Source organism: Cottoperca gobio, chromosome 17, assembly GCF_900634415.1.
Source record: "Cottoperca gobio chromosome 17, fCotGob3.1, whole genome shotgun sequence".
NCBI classification, from domain to species: Eukaryota; Metazoa; Chordata; class Actinopteri; order Perciformes; family Bovichtidae; genus Cottoperca; species Cottoperca gobio.
The window spans coordinates 12464124-12482347 of record NC_041371.1 but is presented as its reverse complement, the minus strand read 5'-3'; the positions used below and the strand labels follow the sequence as shown (position 1 = coordinate 12482347).

The window sequence follows — 18224 nt, the reverse complement described above, 5'->3', positions numbered from 1 at the left end:
TTGAGTCCCCCCACACACAACCCAACATGATGTTTATTGTTTGCTTCCATGATTGTTGCAGTTAACTTTCAATGGGGAAACAGATCGCTGCGTCTGAAAGAAGCCCCTGCTCCACCTGGCTTTCTTTTGCCACATGTGACCCGAGTTCTGCACTTTATTTGCTGCTTGACATAAAAAAAAAAATAATAAAAAAAATAATAATAATATATATACACAGAGGTGGCTACCATGTGTTCAGTGGCTTTACCTAAGAGTTATCCCTCCTCTTACTAACCAAGTGGTGGAAGAAGTATTCTAAGTTCCTTACTTCAGTATAAAAGTACTTATACAACACTGTAAAAATACTCTGTTACAAGTAAAAGTCCTGCATTAAGTATAATCAAGAAAATGTACATAAAGTATTCAAAGTAAAAGTACTCGATACAGAAACGTGACATTTCTTTGCATGAAATATGACTGAAAGGATCAAAAATACTTCTGTCATTAATTCATAGGCAAATCATTTCAGCTGTACTTGTTGGCCTATGTCAGGGGTGGCCAACCAGTCAGAGGTTAAGAGCCAAAAAATGTACTATATTACTGCAAAGAGCCACATCATACACACAGTCACAAATGCGCACCCCCCCCCCCCCCACCACTTCTCTCTTTTGTTCTCAGCCTTTCTCTGTGCTCCCTCACTCTCTTCCTCCCCTCTCTCTTTCACACAGACAAAATTAAAATCTAAAACTTTACACACACACACACACACACACCCTCACAAAGACAGACATGCATAGCTCTGCTCAGACAGATTTATTGTAAATGTCACACACACCATAATATTGAGAGAAATTGAATTAAACCTCTCCTACCAGTATTCAGAGGCCAGTTATTATCAACAATGAACATTGTGTGCACTCTCTCACACAAACTCTCAGTAAATAAATGTGAAAACGTTTTTTTATCTTCCTATGCATGTTGCTTCTTTAAATTAGTGGGACTTCTGACATTCCTTGCCTTGAACAATCCTCCTCAAATCTGGCTTGTATTCCGTTGTGGTCACTCGAAGCAATTCTTTCACATGTGTGTCAGTCAGAACAGATCGATACTTTGATTTCACGTGTTTCAGGGTAGAAAACACCGACTCACAGACGTATGTTGACCCAAACATTGATAGTAGCTTGAGCGCAGCCCGTTTGACATTGGGATATTTTTTCCACTGGCAGTTTTTCAGAACTCAAGGGTCCTTCCCTCAGAACAGGTTTCAGTCGGTCTTCCTCAGAAAGTTCAATCATCTCCAACTGGGCCACCAGCCTCGTCTAGCAGCATACCTGTCAACCCTCCCGTTTTTCCCGGGATCATCCCGTATTTTTACTTCTATCCCGATTTCTCGTTTAAATATTTTCCCGTAATTATACCGTATTTTTAACCTTAAAAAAAAAAGGAAAAAAGGCCTAATTAAAAAAAGTGTAAAGTGGCCTCCGGTAGAGCAGGTGACAGTGGTATGTTTACCTTTAGCTGAACAACGTTATCCGCGAGTAAACACACACAGAAGAAGAAAACAGGAACAATAACACAGAAGGAGACGAGAACATATGGATGAGAGTCACAGTGAACGGGAGATAGATGGAGACGCAGTTGTACCTGCCAAACAAGTTAAAACTGTATGTAAGTAACTAGACAAATGAGAGAAGATCTTCCCTTATTTAATAAAAGCAGAGTCGGGCAAACTCGTGCTTTTTGTAAAGTGTGCCATTCAGATGTTAGCATTGCACACGGCAGAATAAGCGATGTTCTCCAGCAAGAAAAATCGTCCAAGCACAAGCACGAGGCACAAAACATACACTGTCAATGATTTCATGTGTGACAAGAACTGTGTCGGAGGCAGACCAAGTGATCAAAGCTGAGGTAAAGATGTCAATGTTTTGCGCTAAAAATAATGTAGCCTTCAGCTTCTGCGTTGATTTCAGTCGCAGTGTAGCGGACATGGAAGTCCTCATCGGGGAAAACAAAAGCGGCTTGTCCACTTGCTTTTAGCAGAGAGGGAAAATGCGCTAATTCTCCCTTTTGAAGAAGTGTCTTAAACATGTTTCAGTTTGTTAACAAACACAAATACACTTTGCACTAGGTCAGGCAGCATTTTTATATGAATATGAACTCTCCCACTCTACTAAAAACATCCTATGTTGGTCTTCATATTTTCGCTTAGCTGTGCATTTTTTCCCTGCAATTTTAGGATCGAACTCAGATGGTCAGATAGTGTTTACTCTACGATAGGTTTTTCCCCCATCGAAGGTGATTGGTTCACTGCATCGCAGACATTTTTGTGATTGACTCTTGGGCCACATCAAAATTTGACGCACTGTCATGCTCTCATACTGACAGCACACATACACACACACACAAATAAAATTCGATATGAACTGAAGAGCCGCATGAAACTGGGCAAAGAGCCGCATGGTATGTATTGGTGGGTGGTTTAGTTTATAGCAAACAATCATATTTAATAATCTCTTCATACATTTTGTGAGCAAATATCTTAATTTGTATTTTAAATTAGTAGTATATATATACATATATATACATGTACTGAAATGTAGTGGAGTAAAAGTATAAATAGGCATGAAAAGACTCAAGTAAAGTAAAGTACGTCACATTTGCATTGTGGTACTTGAGTAAATACAGTTAGTTACATTCCACCACTGCTAACCACTGATCACTCTTTGCAATTCAGTTAGTTTCACCTACAGATCTCCACTTTCTGGCAATTTTGCCAACCTCTATCTACCGTGTTCCCCACCAGCTGCATCAAGAATCTCTAAAATCAAATTGGTGATGGTCAGAGGGATTTTGTTACTGACTGATTATGGAGCTTATGCCCAAAATTAAGCACTTACAGCAGGTTTGAATTTGTTATATTTGTGCTGAGTTGCAATATTATTTCCCCTTGATTGGCCTTCCATACCCAATTATTTTTGGTCAGGATATGTCTGGGAGAAATGTAACATTAAGTTGTTGTCTAATAAAACCCTATATGAGGTTACCTCCTCATGTGTTTTCAGTCAAGGGACTAACAAAGGTCCTAATTATGCCATAACAGTGTCTGTAGCCTGCAGCATTGTTTCATAACCTGCACCCTATCTCTATGTGTCAAAAAAACAAAACACGGATGTAATTAGCATAATTATAGAGAAGAAAGATGGCAATGAACTATATAATAGCTATACAGTAACTGGCTAATCTAAATAAAGAACGTGGTAATTTTGGTTGATCTTATCTTTCCGGAAAAGATGGTGTAAAGTATTCGCACATGTGATGCTGTAAATGTTCAGAAATGTTTGAACACATGCCAACACGCATTTTTAGTTGTAAATACAACCGCTCGCCCCTCTGTCATCAGATGCTGAATAAAGAGAGGAAGGGAATTTCAATCCCCAATGCCTTTGATGTGCTTTGAAGTATTACAACATAAACGTGTGCGTGTGTGTGTGTGTGTGTGTGTGCGTGTGTGTGTGTGTGTGTGTGTGCGTGTGTGTGTATTCTCACATGTGGATGTGTGTCTCCTTGCCTGAGCACAGTATGATTGTGTCTAAATGAATAACCCCTCCAGCTGTTGACTAGCATATGGATCCTGTGTGGATTGACAGTGTGTGTGTGAGTGTACGTGCCTTTGTGTGTCTATGTCCTCCTGTGTGTGGGGAAAACCCACCAAGCCCTCAGAGGCTTTGTGTGGATGTGCCCACCACAGAGCCAGTCAGACTACGACATGGACTAACACACTAGCAGCTTAGCACATCCATTTTCGACAATGCTGTTGGTGTCTTCTTCACACGCTTTTTCTCATCTCTTCTCATATTTTATATCTACCCTTCTTCTCTTATCGCCTTTGCTGTTCTCATGCAACTTTCCCAGGCTCCGTGCAGCCAGTGGCAGTAGTAATGGCAGCGATGTCCAAGTATTTCCCATGCAGCCTCATAGGAGGGTCTTTGTTCCCCCTCCAGGCTTCGGGGGTCCCCACGGCAGGGCTGTGCCCCACTCCACTGACTCCACAATGGGTCTTTATGCTGCCAAGGCCCTCTTCCCCCACATCACTCCATCATGCTTCCCTCATCAGGGGCACAGGGAGGCACAGGGGGCACCATGGCACCAAAACGCCAACCATTTTCATGCCCCCTCCTGTCCCTCTCTCTAATACATGCCAACAGAGTCAGATACAGTGGAAGAGGGCCACTGAATAGCCACAGGCCAATCTGAGCAGTTTATGAGTGGTGCCAAATGTCTCAGTAGGGTACTGTTTTCTTATTCAACCCAAGAACACTTGACACCGCAAGAAAAGGCCTGGCTCTCACCAGGGAGTGTGTGATAACACACCGTTACAACCCATTAGCACTGTTCTTGAAAAACCAATGCCCTTGGTAGTAAAAGTGACACACAGTCACTTACACACACACAAATACAGAATAAAGAAAAGAACTGGCCATGAATACAGACAAAGAAGCCGTATCTTGACAAGATTGCAGATTTCTTGTGTTTTGCAGCTGAATGGTTGCCTCACCCTGTGTTTACTTGCTAATATGGCCCTGGTCATGGACCTAGCACACACACATTGGCTGTCTACTGTACTTTGTCTGCTGACACTCTGTGACAGGCCCTGATGAATGGGTGGTCTGCTCAACACTGGCAGATCCTCTCCAGTGTGGAATTGTAGGACAGTACTGGGCCAGGCCATGAAGAGAAGATGAAAGAAGCGAAGAGGAGAGAAGACAAGACAAGACAAGAGAAGAGGAGAGAAGAGAAGACAAGAGAAGACAATACAAGAGAAGAGAAGACAAGAGAAGAGGAGAAGAGAAGAGAAGAGATTTACATTTTGAAAGCTAACTATTTCTGAGCTAATTAAAACCCAACTTATTCATGAAATTCTCTGACAAAATGCTTTTGCCAACCACTGAGCATAATAAAAGGGGCTTTTTGGAATCAGAGACATCTGTTCATGTGCCTAATGTTTTCCCATGTACTCATGTAAAGCATAATGTATGGCTTAATCAAGCAAAACGGACTCGGGCCAAAGGATCTGACAATCACTCAGGGTGGATCATGGGGAAAAGCATCCCCAGACCTCCGTTTGCCTCTATCAGGGCCAACACTGGCAGTGCCGAGAGCTGAGGTTGCCATGGTAATGGGAGCCACTTTAGGGCCACCGCAGAAGAAGGAGAGCATAACCTTGTCATAATTGTGGCCCAAGTCTCTAGAGCGTTTAAGAAACAGATCCAGCATAGGTAATCAGTTACAGACTCGCATTGGCTCAGTAATCTGCATCAATTCTCTGTTCTTCTCATGCTGACTGAAAAAGCACATAACCACACACACACACACACACACACGGAGAGAGAGAGACACGCACACAATGACAGGCAGACAGAGAGTAAGTACTTCAGTCTCTGAGAGATGCACCCAAAACCACAAGCAGGAAAAGGGTTCCAGGGCCACACCTATAAATCTGCACAAAATAAAAACCTCATAAAGAAAATAAAGAAACACAATGGAGTGGAAAAAGAGAGAAAGGCACAGATAACAACTACTTAACTGACTCTAATACAAAGGAGAGGAGAGCGTACCAACTATTTGTTCTGCCTGCATTCACTCAATGTGGAGATGGATTTAATGACTTCCTTATTCCCCACATTGATTAACAACAGCCAAGCACACAGACTCACAGACCGTATCTTACACAAGCACACAATACAATACACAGAGTTTGTTACTCTTTCTGAAATCTCTATGTATTCAAAACTCTTACTTTTACAAGGTAAGGTTTTAGAATGAATAAATCTTAATAAGTTTGAACGGATGCATACAACCCAGCACCTAAGGTAGTGTCATGTAGAAAATAAAGGTTGTCATCTCTAAGTTCTGCCAAATAAATGTGTTTATGCAACAACTGGCAGTGGCAAAGTAATGCAACAAGATACAAAGCATTGTCTAATCACAGTTCTGCTCTCACAGCAGCACAACTCTAAACTACAAATGTAATCTACTAAAAAGGACAATGGCTTTTCAACGTACGGTATAAATCAATCCGAGGTCAACTGAATGGGATGATTTTGAAAATCTTGAAAAGTAATGCGATTGTCCAAAAGTGAATGAATGTCTCATGTCTCTTTGTCAAGTCTTTCCTTTTCACAAACTCAAGTTTATAGTGAATGGAGGGGGTGAGGGACTGAACACGTTTCTCTTACCTCTCCACCACGTCATCTCCGCTCCAGCACGTGGAGTCGTCCACTACATTCTCCCCTTCGCACAGCATCTCTGGCAATGCTGCAAAGAAAGACTTGTAGCGCTGCAGGTACATCAAGAACTCCCTGAGGAAAAACAAACACATGGGGAAAGGACATAGAGCGATTTTAATACATACCACATATCTTTCTACATCACAAGCAGGGTCAGGAAAACACAATTGAGGAATTGTGGCAATAGTTTTGGTATTACACCATCAAAAAACAGTGTTTGCATTCCATTCAACAATACATGCATGTGATAAATACACATGACTATATTGATGGTGGTAGAAAATGAGTGACTTTGAATGTGACCACTTCCCTAACTCAGCACATTTTCCTTAATTATGCTGTGCGGTAAAGTGCTTGCTTCATCAGATCTGCTAACACATGTTATCGATATAGGCACTGTCATCTCGAGCAAAACAATACCATAATATTTTGATCGACATTTTTGCCACCCATGAGGCAGAGCAACAACAGCAGGGGGGTCATGAGAGGTTATGTGTTGAGTCAGTGTCGGGAATCGCTGTTCAAGAACCACAGACGACATGAATAATGATGGTTTTATAACACATAAAAAAAAATGTTGTCGCATAAATCACCCAAAAACAATCAACTGTAAAAAAGAATAAAGTACATACAAAGAAATATCACAGTCATAATATGAGCTGTCATTGCTATATAAAGTGTGTGAGAGTAAGAGTAAGAGAAATAAGTCCCTTGGGTTCATGCTTACCTAGAGAGTGTTCTCAGATTATGTTTATTGTTCTTGGAGGGTTTCAGAGGGAACGAGCTGGGAATGATGGGAGTTGGAGTCCAGGGGAGATTGTTGCAAGCAAGGATGATGCAGGGATGTGAAAGGTGGGGCGTGAGAGAAAGAAAAAAGAAACAAAAGGATGACAAAACAAGACACACAGGGAGGAGGGAGAAAAGATAGTCAGTTGACCCTGGAAGAGAGTGATTAATCATGCACATGCGGAGACTAGCCACACCACACATAAATCAATACCCATTTCAGCCCACACCACACCACCAATTAAAACAGATACTGGTATGCATTGCAATGTATATGTTAAGTCAGTAAACAAACACACAAGCAAACATCTGCACATGTGCAGATAGTTAAATATTCACAGGAAAGCCAAAAGAAAGTTCTGCTGAGCTCTACATTCATATTTCTTCCCATTAAAACGAAACATAAATGTTGCTTTACTGTATCACGTTTCATATTTTTCAGCAGCAGACTATTCTCCCTTTTCTGCAGTGGGTGCTGCCATGTCTCTGAAGTGGTCAGCTCTCACATGTGCTTTGGTCAGGGTTGGCAGCAGGCAGGGAGCTGGATTGTGTTGCCATGAATGGCGGTGGCAGTGCCAGGCCAGACCTGTCAGCGAGGCTGGCATCAGTGCAGTGATTCATGGTTTGGGACAAGGTCAGGCAGACAACGCTGCAAGTCTGTGTGTTTCCGTGTGTGGTGCTATTTAAGCTGAGGCCGGCTGGTGTGCAGAGTTGGTGGTATGGCCGTCTGGGTAAACAGGAAACTGTTGGTCCATTAAGATTAATCTTACCCACATTCCCCCTCTGCTGGCACATCACTACCAGCTGCTGTGGGCATGGAACGGCTGCCTCAGAGGCCAGGTGGAGGACATGGACTTTAGTGCCAGGCTCTACATTTACATACTATGTGTGTTTATGTTGTGTCCAACTAACCATATGAAGAAAGAGAGAATGTCATACAGACCTGACAATTTAATTTCAATTTACTTTGCATTTAGCTGACAATCTAGTAGTATAACTAATTAACAAGCCAAAAGCTGAATGTTTGCCAGAAAAAAAGGCATTTTGATTCACAAAAGGCAGTATTAAACTTGTTTAACTTACTGACTTAATCACAGTTCACTTCATTGCTTTGTCTTACCTCCTCAAGTGGGCTAACTGCCCCAGCCACTGCTCTGGTAGAGGTTGGGAGGGGGCGGCAGATGGAGGAAGAGAAGATGAGGTCACGGTAGAGGTTATGACCTCTGGCCCAGTAGGCTGCATGCTTGGAGGTTCCCCAGTAGACAGGCCACACACCTTGTCCACCTGTGGTGAGGATAGAGCAAACAGACACACACCTGTTAAGCTAGGAAAACATATAACTGCATGGGTGGGGCTGCAGGATGACTTCAATAAACTGCCAAATGACACCTGCACAGTTGAAAGCATATATAAAATAAAATAAGTTATTCAAAGTGAACACTTTTTTTCAGGGTGATGGCATCCATTTGAAATGAGGAATGGCTACATTTCAGTTGAATGATTGCAGGGTGAAGAGAGGTGAAAAGAATTATGGAGCAGAGAACTTCAGGGTAACGGACAACATGGGAAAACGGTGGGAGTGAATTGAGGGACGTGATGAAAGAAAATGGTGCGATGAGTGAGTTACTGCCACGAGGCTGACAGTAAATGTAAAACATTCCACTACCTCATGGAGGTGAATGCACATGCGCACAGTTGGCAGCGATGGCGAGTATCTCCAGTGGGCTATTAAAGCCAGCAGCAGAGACAGCAGGGTCATGAGAATGAAGGCGTGTGTGCTTCAAACCAAGAGGTAAAATCAATGACATTTCATTGGCTTAAAAGCCTCTGGCCATTGTTATTAGGTGATCCTCAATTAGCCAGAGAGACAGACTGTAATGGCTCTTGCACATTGAACTGAGTGACCAGTGTATATGCCGTAGGCTGCTTTCTCTACAGGGATGAGTCATTCTGCCATGTAAGGGCGTCCAACAGGAATAAGTAATATTTAGCAGCACTACTTATTCACCACTGATGAATAAAAGCAAGCATTAGAGTAATAGGCAGCAATAATTATAAAGATTGACTTAATTGAAGGTTGCCTCCTCATGTTTTCATATTTACAGCAAAGTGCACTAAGACTTTTCCCAGAACAGATTGATAGCCGTATTGCTACCTTGACTAAGTATACCTTTACTGTTTTAAATTAGCGCTGAGTCATTTTTATTCAGCAATCACAGTTTAAAAGAGTGCAATATTCAAGTGCGTTGTATGTACACATAATAGAGTACAATGAGTTACAATACACAACAGATCAGAAATTGGTCAGTCGGAAGGAACTGGCAACCATCTGTGTTTAAATGGCTGTTTGAAGTTGTGTCTGTCCACATGCTGCGAAGAGTTTGGATGAGTAAGTCAGGAAGCAGCTGAAATATGTGTTAACAGTCACAAAATGTGTGCTGCTAAAAATACACTTTCCCTCTAGGGTGAGTCAAGTCACTCATCTCATGTGCCTTATAAATGGAGTTTAAATGGAAGTTTTCACATAGCAGCTAGCTATTCCTGGGCAGTGGGGATGTGAATGGCTCAGGAACCCAAGAGATGCTTTCTAGCCTCACTAACCACCTGAACATTTTTAATCTTCATTGCACCGTTTGCACTTTACTCCTCACTCTGGCCTTTCTCTCATACTTTTTCTAACTACACCCTGGTCTTAAATCCTCTCTTAAGGCAGACGTTGGGCACGGGGAAGGTTGTTTTATTGCATTAACCTTAACTCCCTCCAGACCAATAAAACATGCTCACATGTGGTAGAGCGATTCACAGCCACACATGCATATAGTCACACACACACATGCCACACACACACATTACATTGTGGCGGTGAGAAAAGATAGAACACAGCAACTGTCTTGGCCATATAGTCCTATCAACATACTAAGCCAAATGCTCTTTTGCATGTGCTGCAGTGCTTCTGCAGACAGTTACTGTTTAATTCATTTGCATACCGTCTGCACAACATGACGGGTTCAGACATTTATTAGAAGACTCGTAAATTTCAAACCTGTAAAATGGATTTTTTTATGAAACACAAGTTTGCCAAATTAAAGTTAGTGAAAAAGTGTAATGGTAAACAAGTATATTCTGAATGTTGCAGTTTATATGTTGCTGATTAGGCCAGAGATTTCAACATTGCCCAGTATTATCAACATTAGCGAGTACATTAGTGTTTGTAGCAGCAAAATAAAATGACTGTAAAACGTTGTTAATTCCAAAAAGCTATCCATGTCATGGCATGTCATGCAAACATGCTTAAACCTCTGTATAAACTAAATGTCTAAATACTTAAAGTACTTAACCAAGATGGACGATTGAAGTGTACCATATGCCTCTAGCTTATTTAGGAAAAGAATACATTCTAGAGATTCAAAAAACATATTTCAGACAACATACAGTCCCATGACATCATGTCCAGACAACAGCATTTGGGAGGTCTACAGTGATGTGCGTGTGGAAGAGAGAGTATGTTTGTTTGTATGAAAAGTTTGTGTGAAGCTGGCAGGCTTTGCAAGGGGCAGGTATGTGAAGGTCTGAGCAGAACCAAGACTAGTCAGTAACTATAGAAAGTTTTTTTGCTAATGAAATAGTTTGTTTATACTGTCTTTCTTTAATTTTTCAAACTCTTTTTTCTTACTCAACAATACTCTACATTCTGCAATTGGGTCTAAACATGTTTAGTACAGCAGATGGACGGCAGATGGACAGCCTTGTACCTCACAAATGTTTAGCATTAAGTTTTAAATACATTTCATAAGGCCAAAGGCCATTCATTTTATTCAGCGCATGAAAAACTACCAAAAAAAGGTCGGACCTTCAGTTTATCATTTCTCTGCAGTGGTGATAAACGGGGGACTAAGACAGGATCTAATCCTGTCGTTGTGAACTTTTCAAAGAAGGCACACTAAAGTTTCAACTCTAGTCTCATTTCTCACCTGCCTTTGTATGACACTTTGCTATTCTCCAAGACAAAAATGTAAACATCCGTGTAAAATATGAACATCAAGAGGAGGTCATTTGCAGTTCTGTTTGTATTACCCCATTATTAAAAAAAAAAAAAAACCAGGGCTAATTTTGGAGAGGCCGGAAAGGATTAGAGAAAACAAAACAAAAACGATTACACAACTAATTCTTATGCCTAACTAAGTATACAACCGTGTAAACAGAACACAAAGTCATCATAGGGAAAATAAACAGCATCTCCTTGAGAAATGGAGGCATGCTCTTATAGGTTGGATTTCATGACCACATAATCCTGAGGGCCAATCAGACGGCAGGTTGAAAAATAACGTGGGCCAGCACACGGCCATAAATCAATTATCTCCTGACCTGATGATGGCGTGAGAATGAAAATCCCATTTGGGCACAGCGTGAGTACTGGGTTTCGTATGTGTGTTGTGTATGTGTGTGGGAACACCTGTTTGTCCTTGTTATACCTTCACAATTTCAGCTATTTTGTGGAGCATTCCTCATATGATTGCCTGAGGACAAAGTCAGATGGAGGGGGCAGATTGGTGGGATGCATGTCGTCCATGGGAGGACTTTAGGGAAATACAAGGCATGTATTATATGTGTATGTGAGCTAGCCAATGAAACCTGATTTGTACTGTTGGAGGCAGGATGAATCAGTGTTTTTACAACTACATACATGTGTTTCACTGGTTTGCATATTAACAGAGTAGTTTCATTATTCCACTCAAACTCAATACTTTATTTTTTACCTTATAAATGTTTGTACCAGGATCTGTTTCAATGCATTCAGCTGAAAATGGATGTGTGTATCTGTGCTTTATGCAAGCTCCAAGCTAGCCAAGCCCAGGGCCATCCCTGCTCTAGGGGAGTATTGGCTTACAGATAGCAGCGGTGGTCTTGTCTTCCCAGTTTATTTATCAAGGGATTACCCAGTGAAGCTAAGGGAACTTTCTCAGCCCCCTCTCACCTCAGGCACATTGCATTGTGGGATGTTCACTCAGTGAAGATCCCCCCCTCTTCCACTTTCACATAGTTTGGTGCTAAATGTGCAGAGACATATACAATCTGGTCACCTAATGCTACCTCTAGGAACAGTAGAATATTTGTCAGCCAAAGTGAACAATGGCTATATACTTTCTCTAGTAGAACTCAGAAATACTTTACATTTAGAACAAAGGTACACACATCAAAAACATTCACAAACTGAGATTGTGTTATTTTAGGCTTTTGAACAGAACCGGGAGGTACTATCACATCGCACCTGTTTTAGATTCTTTACATTGGCTCCCTGTTTGTTTTGGGATTGATTTTAAGATCTTATTAATTACTTTTAAGGCTCTTCATGACCTGGCTCAAGACTATATTTTAGACCTTGTAATCCTTTATGAACCATTGCGTAGTTTGAGATCCTCAGGCCTCTGCCTGAGGATCTCAAACTCTTCTGTCTCTTCCAGTCCAGGCTGCAAATGAAAGGAGACAGAGCTCTTGCGATTAGGGCCCGGAGGCTCTGGAACGACCTGCCCGAGGAAATAAGGCGGTCTGAGTCAAAGTCTTCTTTTAAGTTTCTTTAAAAAAAAAAACACTGATAAGTGCTCTATAAATAAAGTGTAATACTATTATCCTTATTATATTATTAACAGTTCCTGACCTTATCTAAAACAATATCCATCTTTCAACCAAGCTTAAGGGATTGTATTCATGTGTCACAGTTATGTATCATAGGGCTGAATGGCCCAGAGAACTACAAACCACAGCCTCTCTGATATTGCCTGCCTGCTTTCAACTCTGACTCCTGATCTGTGATCTGTTACTACTCTGATCTCCAGCCCCGGTAAACCCGACTTGCCTTCCGCCTTACGACTACGAGTTTAGAATATCCCTGAACTGTACTACGGCCGTGCCTCATTCGGCCCTGTTGTGTGTGTGTTTTCAATAAAACCTCGATCTCGAAATTGCGCTCCTGTCCTGACAGAATGATCTGACCATCATGGACCCAGCGCACGCTCAGACCAGCATGCAGGTAGAGACTGAGATGTCTGTCCTACAGCAACTGGAACGCACTGAGGGAGACATCAATCGGATGACCGGCGATATCGCTTCCCTGCTCCAACTCAGCAGCCAACAACAACAACAATTTAACCAGCAACAACCACTACTAGCCCACGTCCTGCTGCTACTCACCAATGCGGCCACTTCGTCTGTGGCCACTTCGTCTGTTCCAGTACCGTCTGCCCTACTCCATCCCGCTGTTGTGTCTTCTCCAGCTGCTTCAGGGTCCAACGCTGCAGTCGCCATTGCCCTTGCCGTTCGCATTGATCGGCGTATCCAGACCCGCAGAAGAGAGAGAGGGCGTCTGAGTCAACCAGCTATCTGCATTCGGGGGGAGTCCTCCACGTTCCACCCCCCGCCTGTCAAGCCCGTCAAAAGCCGCAGCTCACCAGGTGTAGGGGAGATCCGGGTGAGCTCAATACATCTTCAGTCTCCCCCCATCCGAAAACCCCTGCTTCAGCTCCGCCTTCAACTTTCCGACACAACTCACACCCTGGCCGCCCTAGTGGATTCTGGAGCCGAAACAAACATAATGGACACAGAGCTCGCGCGGCAACTGGGCGTGAGTCGTCAACAACTCACTCCACCCGTTCCTGCACGAGCCCTGGATGGACACCGTCTCGGCAACATCACTCACATCACGGCCCCTGTGACAATTCTGCTGTCAGGAAACCACCAGGAGTCCATCCAGTTCCTTCTCCTACCCTCACCCGGCCAACCACTCATCCTTGGATTTCCGTGGCTCCGTCTTCATAACCCCCAACTGGACTGGGAAACAGGCACAATACGCGAGTGGGGGAGGGGCTGCCATCGGATCTGCCTAAAGGGAGCCATCTTGCCAATCGACCGGGGAGCTTCCAGCACCGCCCCCGACATATCCAATGTTCCTGCCTGTTATCACAACTTAAGAGAGGTGTTCAACAAGTCCAAGGCCACGTCTCTGCCACCACACAGACCATATGACTGCGCCATCGACCTTCTGCCTGGCACCACACCCCCGAAGGGCCGTCTCTACTCGCTGTCAGCCCCAGAAAGAAAAGCCATGGAGGACTACATAAACGACTCACTGGCCACCGGCATAATCCGTCCATCATCTTCCCCCGCGGGAGCGGGATTCTTCTTTGTCGGAAAGAAGGATGGCTCTCTCCGTCCGTGCATCGATTACCGGGGCTTGAACGACATTACAGTGAAGAATCGTTATTCCTCTACCCCTACTCTCCTCTGCCTTTGAACTGCTGCAAGGGGCCACAGTGTTCACCAAGCTAGACCTGCGGAATGCCTACCATCTGGTGCGGATGAGAGAGGGTGACGAGTGGAAGACTGCGTTCAACACTCCAACAGGACACTACGAATATCTCGTCATCCCGTTCGGTCTCACCAATGCCCCGGGAGTGTTCCAGGCGCTGGTAAACGACATCCTCAGAGACATGCTCAATAAGTTTGTTTTCGTTTACCTTGACGACATTTTGATCTTTTCAAAAACTCAGACAGAACACACTCACCATGTCCAGTTGGTGCTACGCCGGTTGCTGGAGAACTCTCTCTTCGTGAAGGCAGAGGAGTGCGAGTTCCACGCCAACTGTCTCATTCCTGGGTTATGTGGTGACCGAAGGCAGCGTTCAAATGGATCCTGCAAAGGTGTCTGCTGTGGTGTCGAGGCCGGTTCCAGAGACCCGTAAGAAACTGCAGCAGTTCCTGGGGTTCGCCAACTTTTATAGGAGATTCATCTGGGGTTACAGCACAGTGGCAACACCACTCACTGCGCTGACCAGCGTGAAACAACAGTTTCAGTGGACAGCAGCCGCTGACAGAGCCTTCAAGACCCTCAAAGCTCGTTTCACCTCAGGCCCTATTCTCCAAATGCCTGACGCTGGACGGCAGTTTGTGGTGGAGGTGGATGCTTCGGATGTAGGAGTTGGAGCGGTGCTTTCCCAACGAGCAGCAGAGGATGGCAAGATGCACCCCTGTGCCTTTTACTCCCGTAGACTGACTCCAGCAGAATGCAACTACGACATCGGCAACCGCGAGCTACTGGCCGTCAAGCTCGCCCTCGAGGAGTGGCGCCACTGGTTGGAGGGGTCTAAAGTTCCGTTTGTGGTCTGGACAGACCATAAAAACCTGGAGTATATCCAGACAGCCAGGAGGCTGAACTCCCGCCAGCGTCGGTGGTCATTATTCTTCACCCGTTTTAACTTCACGCTCTCCTACCGTCCTGGCTCCCGCAATATCAAGCCCGACGCACTCTCCAGGATGTTTCAGAAGGATGAGGCATCCAATGAGGAGTTGACAACCATCCTCCCAAGCCCCTGTGTTGTTGCTGCCTTGACCTGGGACATTGAGGAGCAGGTCAGAGAAGCCATCCGGAACCAGCCGGGCCCCAGTGCATGCCCCTCTAACCGTCTCTTTGTCCCAGCAGATCTGAGGTCTCAGGTGATTCAGTGGGGGCACGACTCTCGCCTGGCCTGTCACCCCGGAATCACACGCACCCTCCATCTGCTCTCCCAACGTTTCTGGTGGCCGTTGATGAGAAAAGATATCCAGGAGTTTGTTAGAGCTTGCCCCACTTGCAACCAGCACAAGACCCCCAGTCAGCCCCCAGCTGGGTTACTCCAGCCTCTGCCAGTGCCCATGCGACCCTGGTCCCATATCTCCCTGGACTTCGTTACGGGCCTTCCGCTATCTGAAGGAAACACTGTCGTCCTCACCATCGTTGACCGCTTCAGTAAAATGACCCACTTCGTGCCCATCCCAAAGCTGCCAACTGCAAAGGAGACCGCCCGGGTGGTCTTGGAACATGTGTTTCGAGTCCATGGTCTGCCCAGGGATATTGTGTCAGACCGAGGCCCTCAATTCTCTGCGGCCTTCTGGAAGGAATTCTGCAACCTTCTTGGGGCCACCGCCAGTCTGTCATCGGGATTCCACCCACAGTCGAATGGTCAAACGGAGCGCATGAACCAGGAGCTGGAGAAGGCACTGAGGTGTGGCCTCACGCAACCCCCGTGCTTGGGCCCAACATTTTCTCTGGGTAGAATATGCCCACAACTCACTCACCAGTTCTGCCACCGGACTCTCCCCCTTTCAATGTGTTTATGGATATCAACCACCTCTGTTTACCAGTCAGGAGGGAGATGCTACCTGTCCCTCTGCGCTCGCCTATGCCCGCCGCTGCCGCCGCACATGGGCCCAGGCTCGCGCCACACTCCTGAAGTCCAGTGCAAGCTATGCTATCGGAGCTAACCGGAGGAGGACCCCAGCACCAGTTTACCATGTCGGACAGAAGGTCTGGTTGTCGGCTCGAGATATACCACTGCGGGTGGAGTCGCGGAAACTGGCGCCTCGCTTCATTGGACCCTTTCCCATACAGAGGGTCATCAGCCCTACGGCAGTCCGACTACTGCTACCCAAGACCATGAAGGTACATCCCACCTTCCACGTCTCCAAGCTCAGACCTGTACATGAGAGCCCACTGGTCCCAGCAGCACCACCGCCTCCTCCTCCGCGCTTCCTCGACGGTGGCCCCGTCTACACGGTCCGGCGACTGCTCCGCTCTCGACTAAGGGGTAGGGGCATCCAATATCTGGTGGACTGGGAGGGTTATGGTCCTGAAGAGAGGTCTTGGGTTCCCGCTGGAAGAATTGTGGATCCGGCCCTCATCACTGAATTCCATCGCCAACACCCTGACCAGCCATCTCTCCGACGGGGTCGGCGCAGGGCTTCTTGCCATGTAGATCCACTTCCAGGCCCTGCTCCGGTGTCTAGTCCTGACCCTGAACCTGGTTCTGAGCTGGGGTCCTCGGATGTCGAGTCTTCTGATGGAGACGGTGCCGCTGAGGATATGGACTCTGACCGCTCAGAGGAATTCTGACCCTCCGCCGGCTTCCCCTCCTCCCGCCCGGCTTGGTGGTGTTTCTTGGGGACTTCTGGAGCCGTCCCTTGGGGGGGGTCCTGTCATGAGCCCTCTCCCTGCCTGGTAACACCACTAATTGTTTTCAATTACCTCCACCTGTCTCTGCTCCACCCTCGTTAACTTACCAGCTGCACTGCATTTACTACTCATCATGCCCTGTATAGAAAGCCCTGTTTTTCAGTTCACACTTGTCAGATCATCTGCAAGCCTACATCGGAAATCCTGCCTGCCTGCCTGCCTGCCTGCCTGCCTGCCTGCTTTCAACTTTGACTCCTGATCTGTGATCTGTTACTACTCTGATCTCCAGCCCCGGTAAACCCGACTTGCCTTCCATCTTACGACTACGAGTTTAGAATATCCCTGAACTGTACTACTGCCGTGCCTCATTCGGCCCTGTTGTGTGTGTGTGTGTGTGTTTTCAATAAAACCTCGATCTCAAAATTGCGCTCCTGGGTCCTCGTCTGTCTGTCCTGACAGCTTAGATATAATATCCAAACCACAGACCCTGTCATCTCAGGACATCGGACCATTTCTTCTCACAACTATGAAATATTAACTAATTAGGACATACAATTCAATTCCTGTAAGTGACAGTATAACATAGTGCTCTCAAACACAGAAATCAAAAGTGTCTACATTGCCCTCCTTCTATTTGGGTTTAGATGCAGTACATGATGTACTGACACAAACTCAGAGACGTACCACAGAATGCCTGTTCACAAAGTTGGATCACCTTTGGTATAGGAATTGCATTCTTTAAGAATGTTTCCATAAGAGTTATATACAGTAACCAACTACCACACTGAAAAACAGCGAGCAAAATAGAGAGCAAACACAATAAGCTTTATTTGATATTTACTTCATTGTTGTTACTAACTAAAGGAGAAAAAAATGCAATCAGTAGTGACATGAGTAGTGGCCACTGGTTCACATACTGCACGGCTCTCTATTACACCGCACAAGAAGATCTTTGTTAATTTGGCAACATTATTTATGATGTTTTCACCAAAGAAAAACCAAAGGCACCAATTTTATTTCAAATGACTTGAGTTATAATGATAATCATGTTTAAACAAGTAACCATTTCCATTACTAATTGCATCACATATTGACATAGAAAGGGAGCACAGGCTTCTTGTGCAATGGAAATATTTCCATTTCCACTTAGTGCATGTTTCATCATGTGAATACAAGATAAATCATCAACG

The 18224-nt window shown here is 44.8% G+C and overlaps 1 protein-coding gene across 3 annotated transcripts in view; it reads right to left on the bottom strand.

Moving 5' to 3' along the window:
• Nucleotides 1-18224, bottom strand: part of gpc5c (glypican 5c) — a 106556-nt gene that overhangs the window by 53217 nt on the left and 35115 nt on the right. For 2 of the 3 annotated variants that reach the window (XM_029454136.1, XM_029454138.1), the window contains exons 4-6: nt 8173-8336; nt 6994-7050; nt 6216-6338 (exon numbers count right to left, since the gene is read on the bottom strand). In XM_029454136.1, coding sequence (XP_029309996.1) covers nt 6216-6338; nt 6994-7050; nt 8173-8336 — 344 coding nt within the window. The remainder of the gene's footprint in view (nt 1-6215; nt 6339-6993; nt 7051-8172; nt 8337-18224) is intronic. The other variant, XM_029454137.1, reaches the window with a different exon arrangement.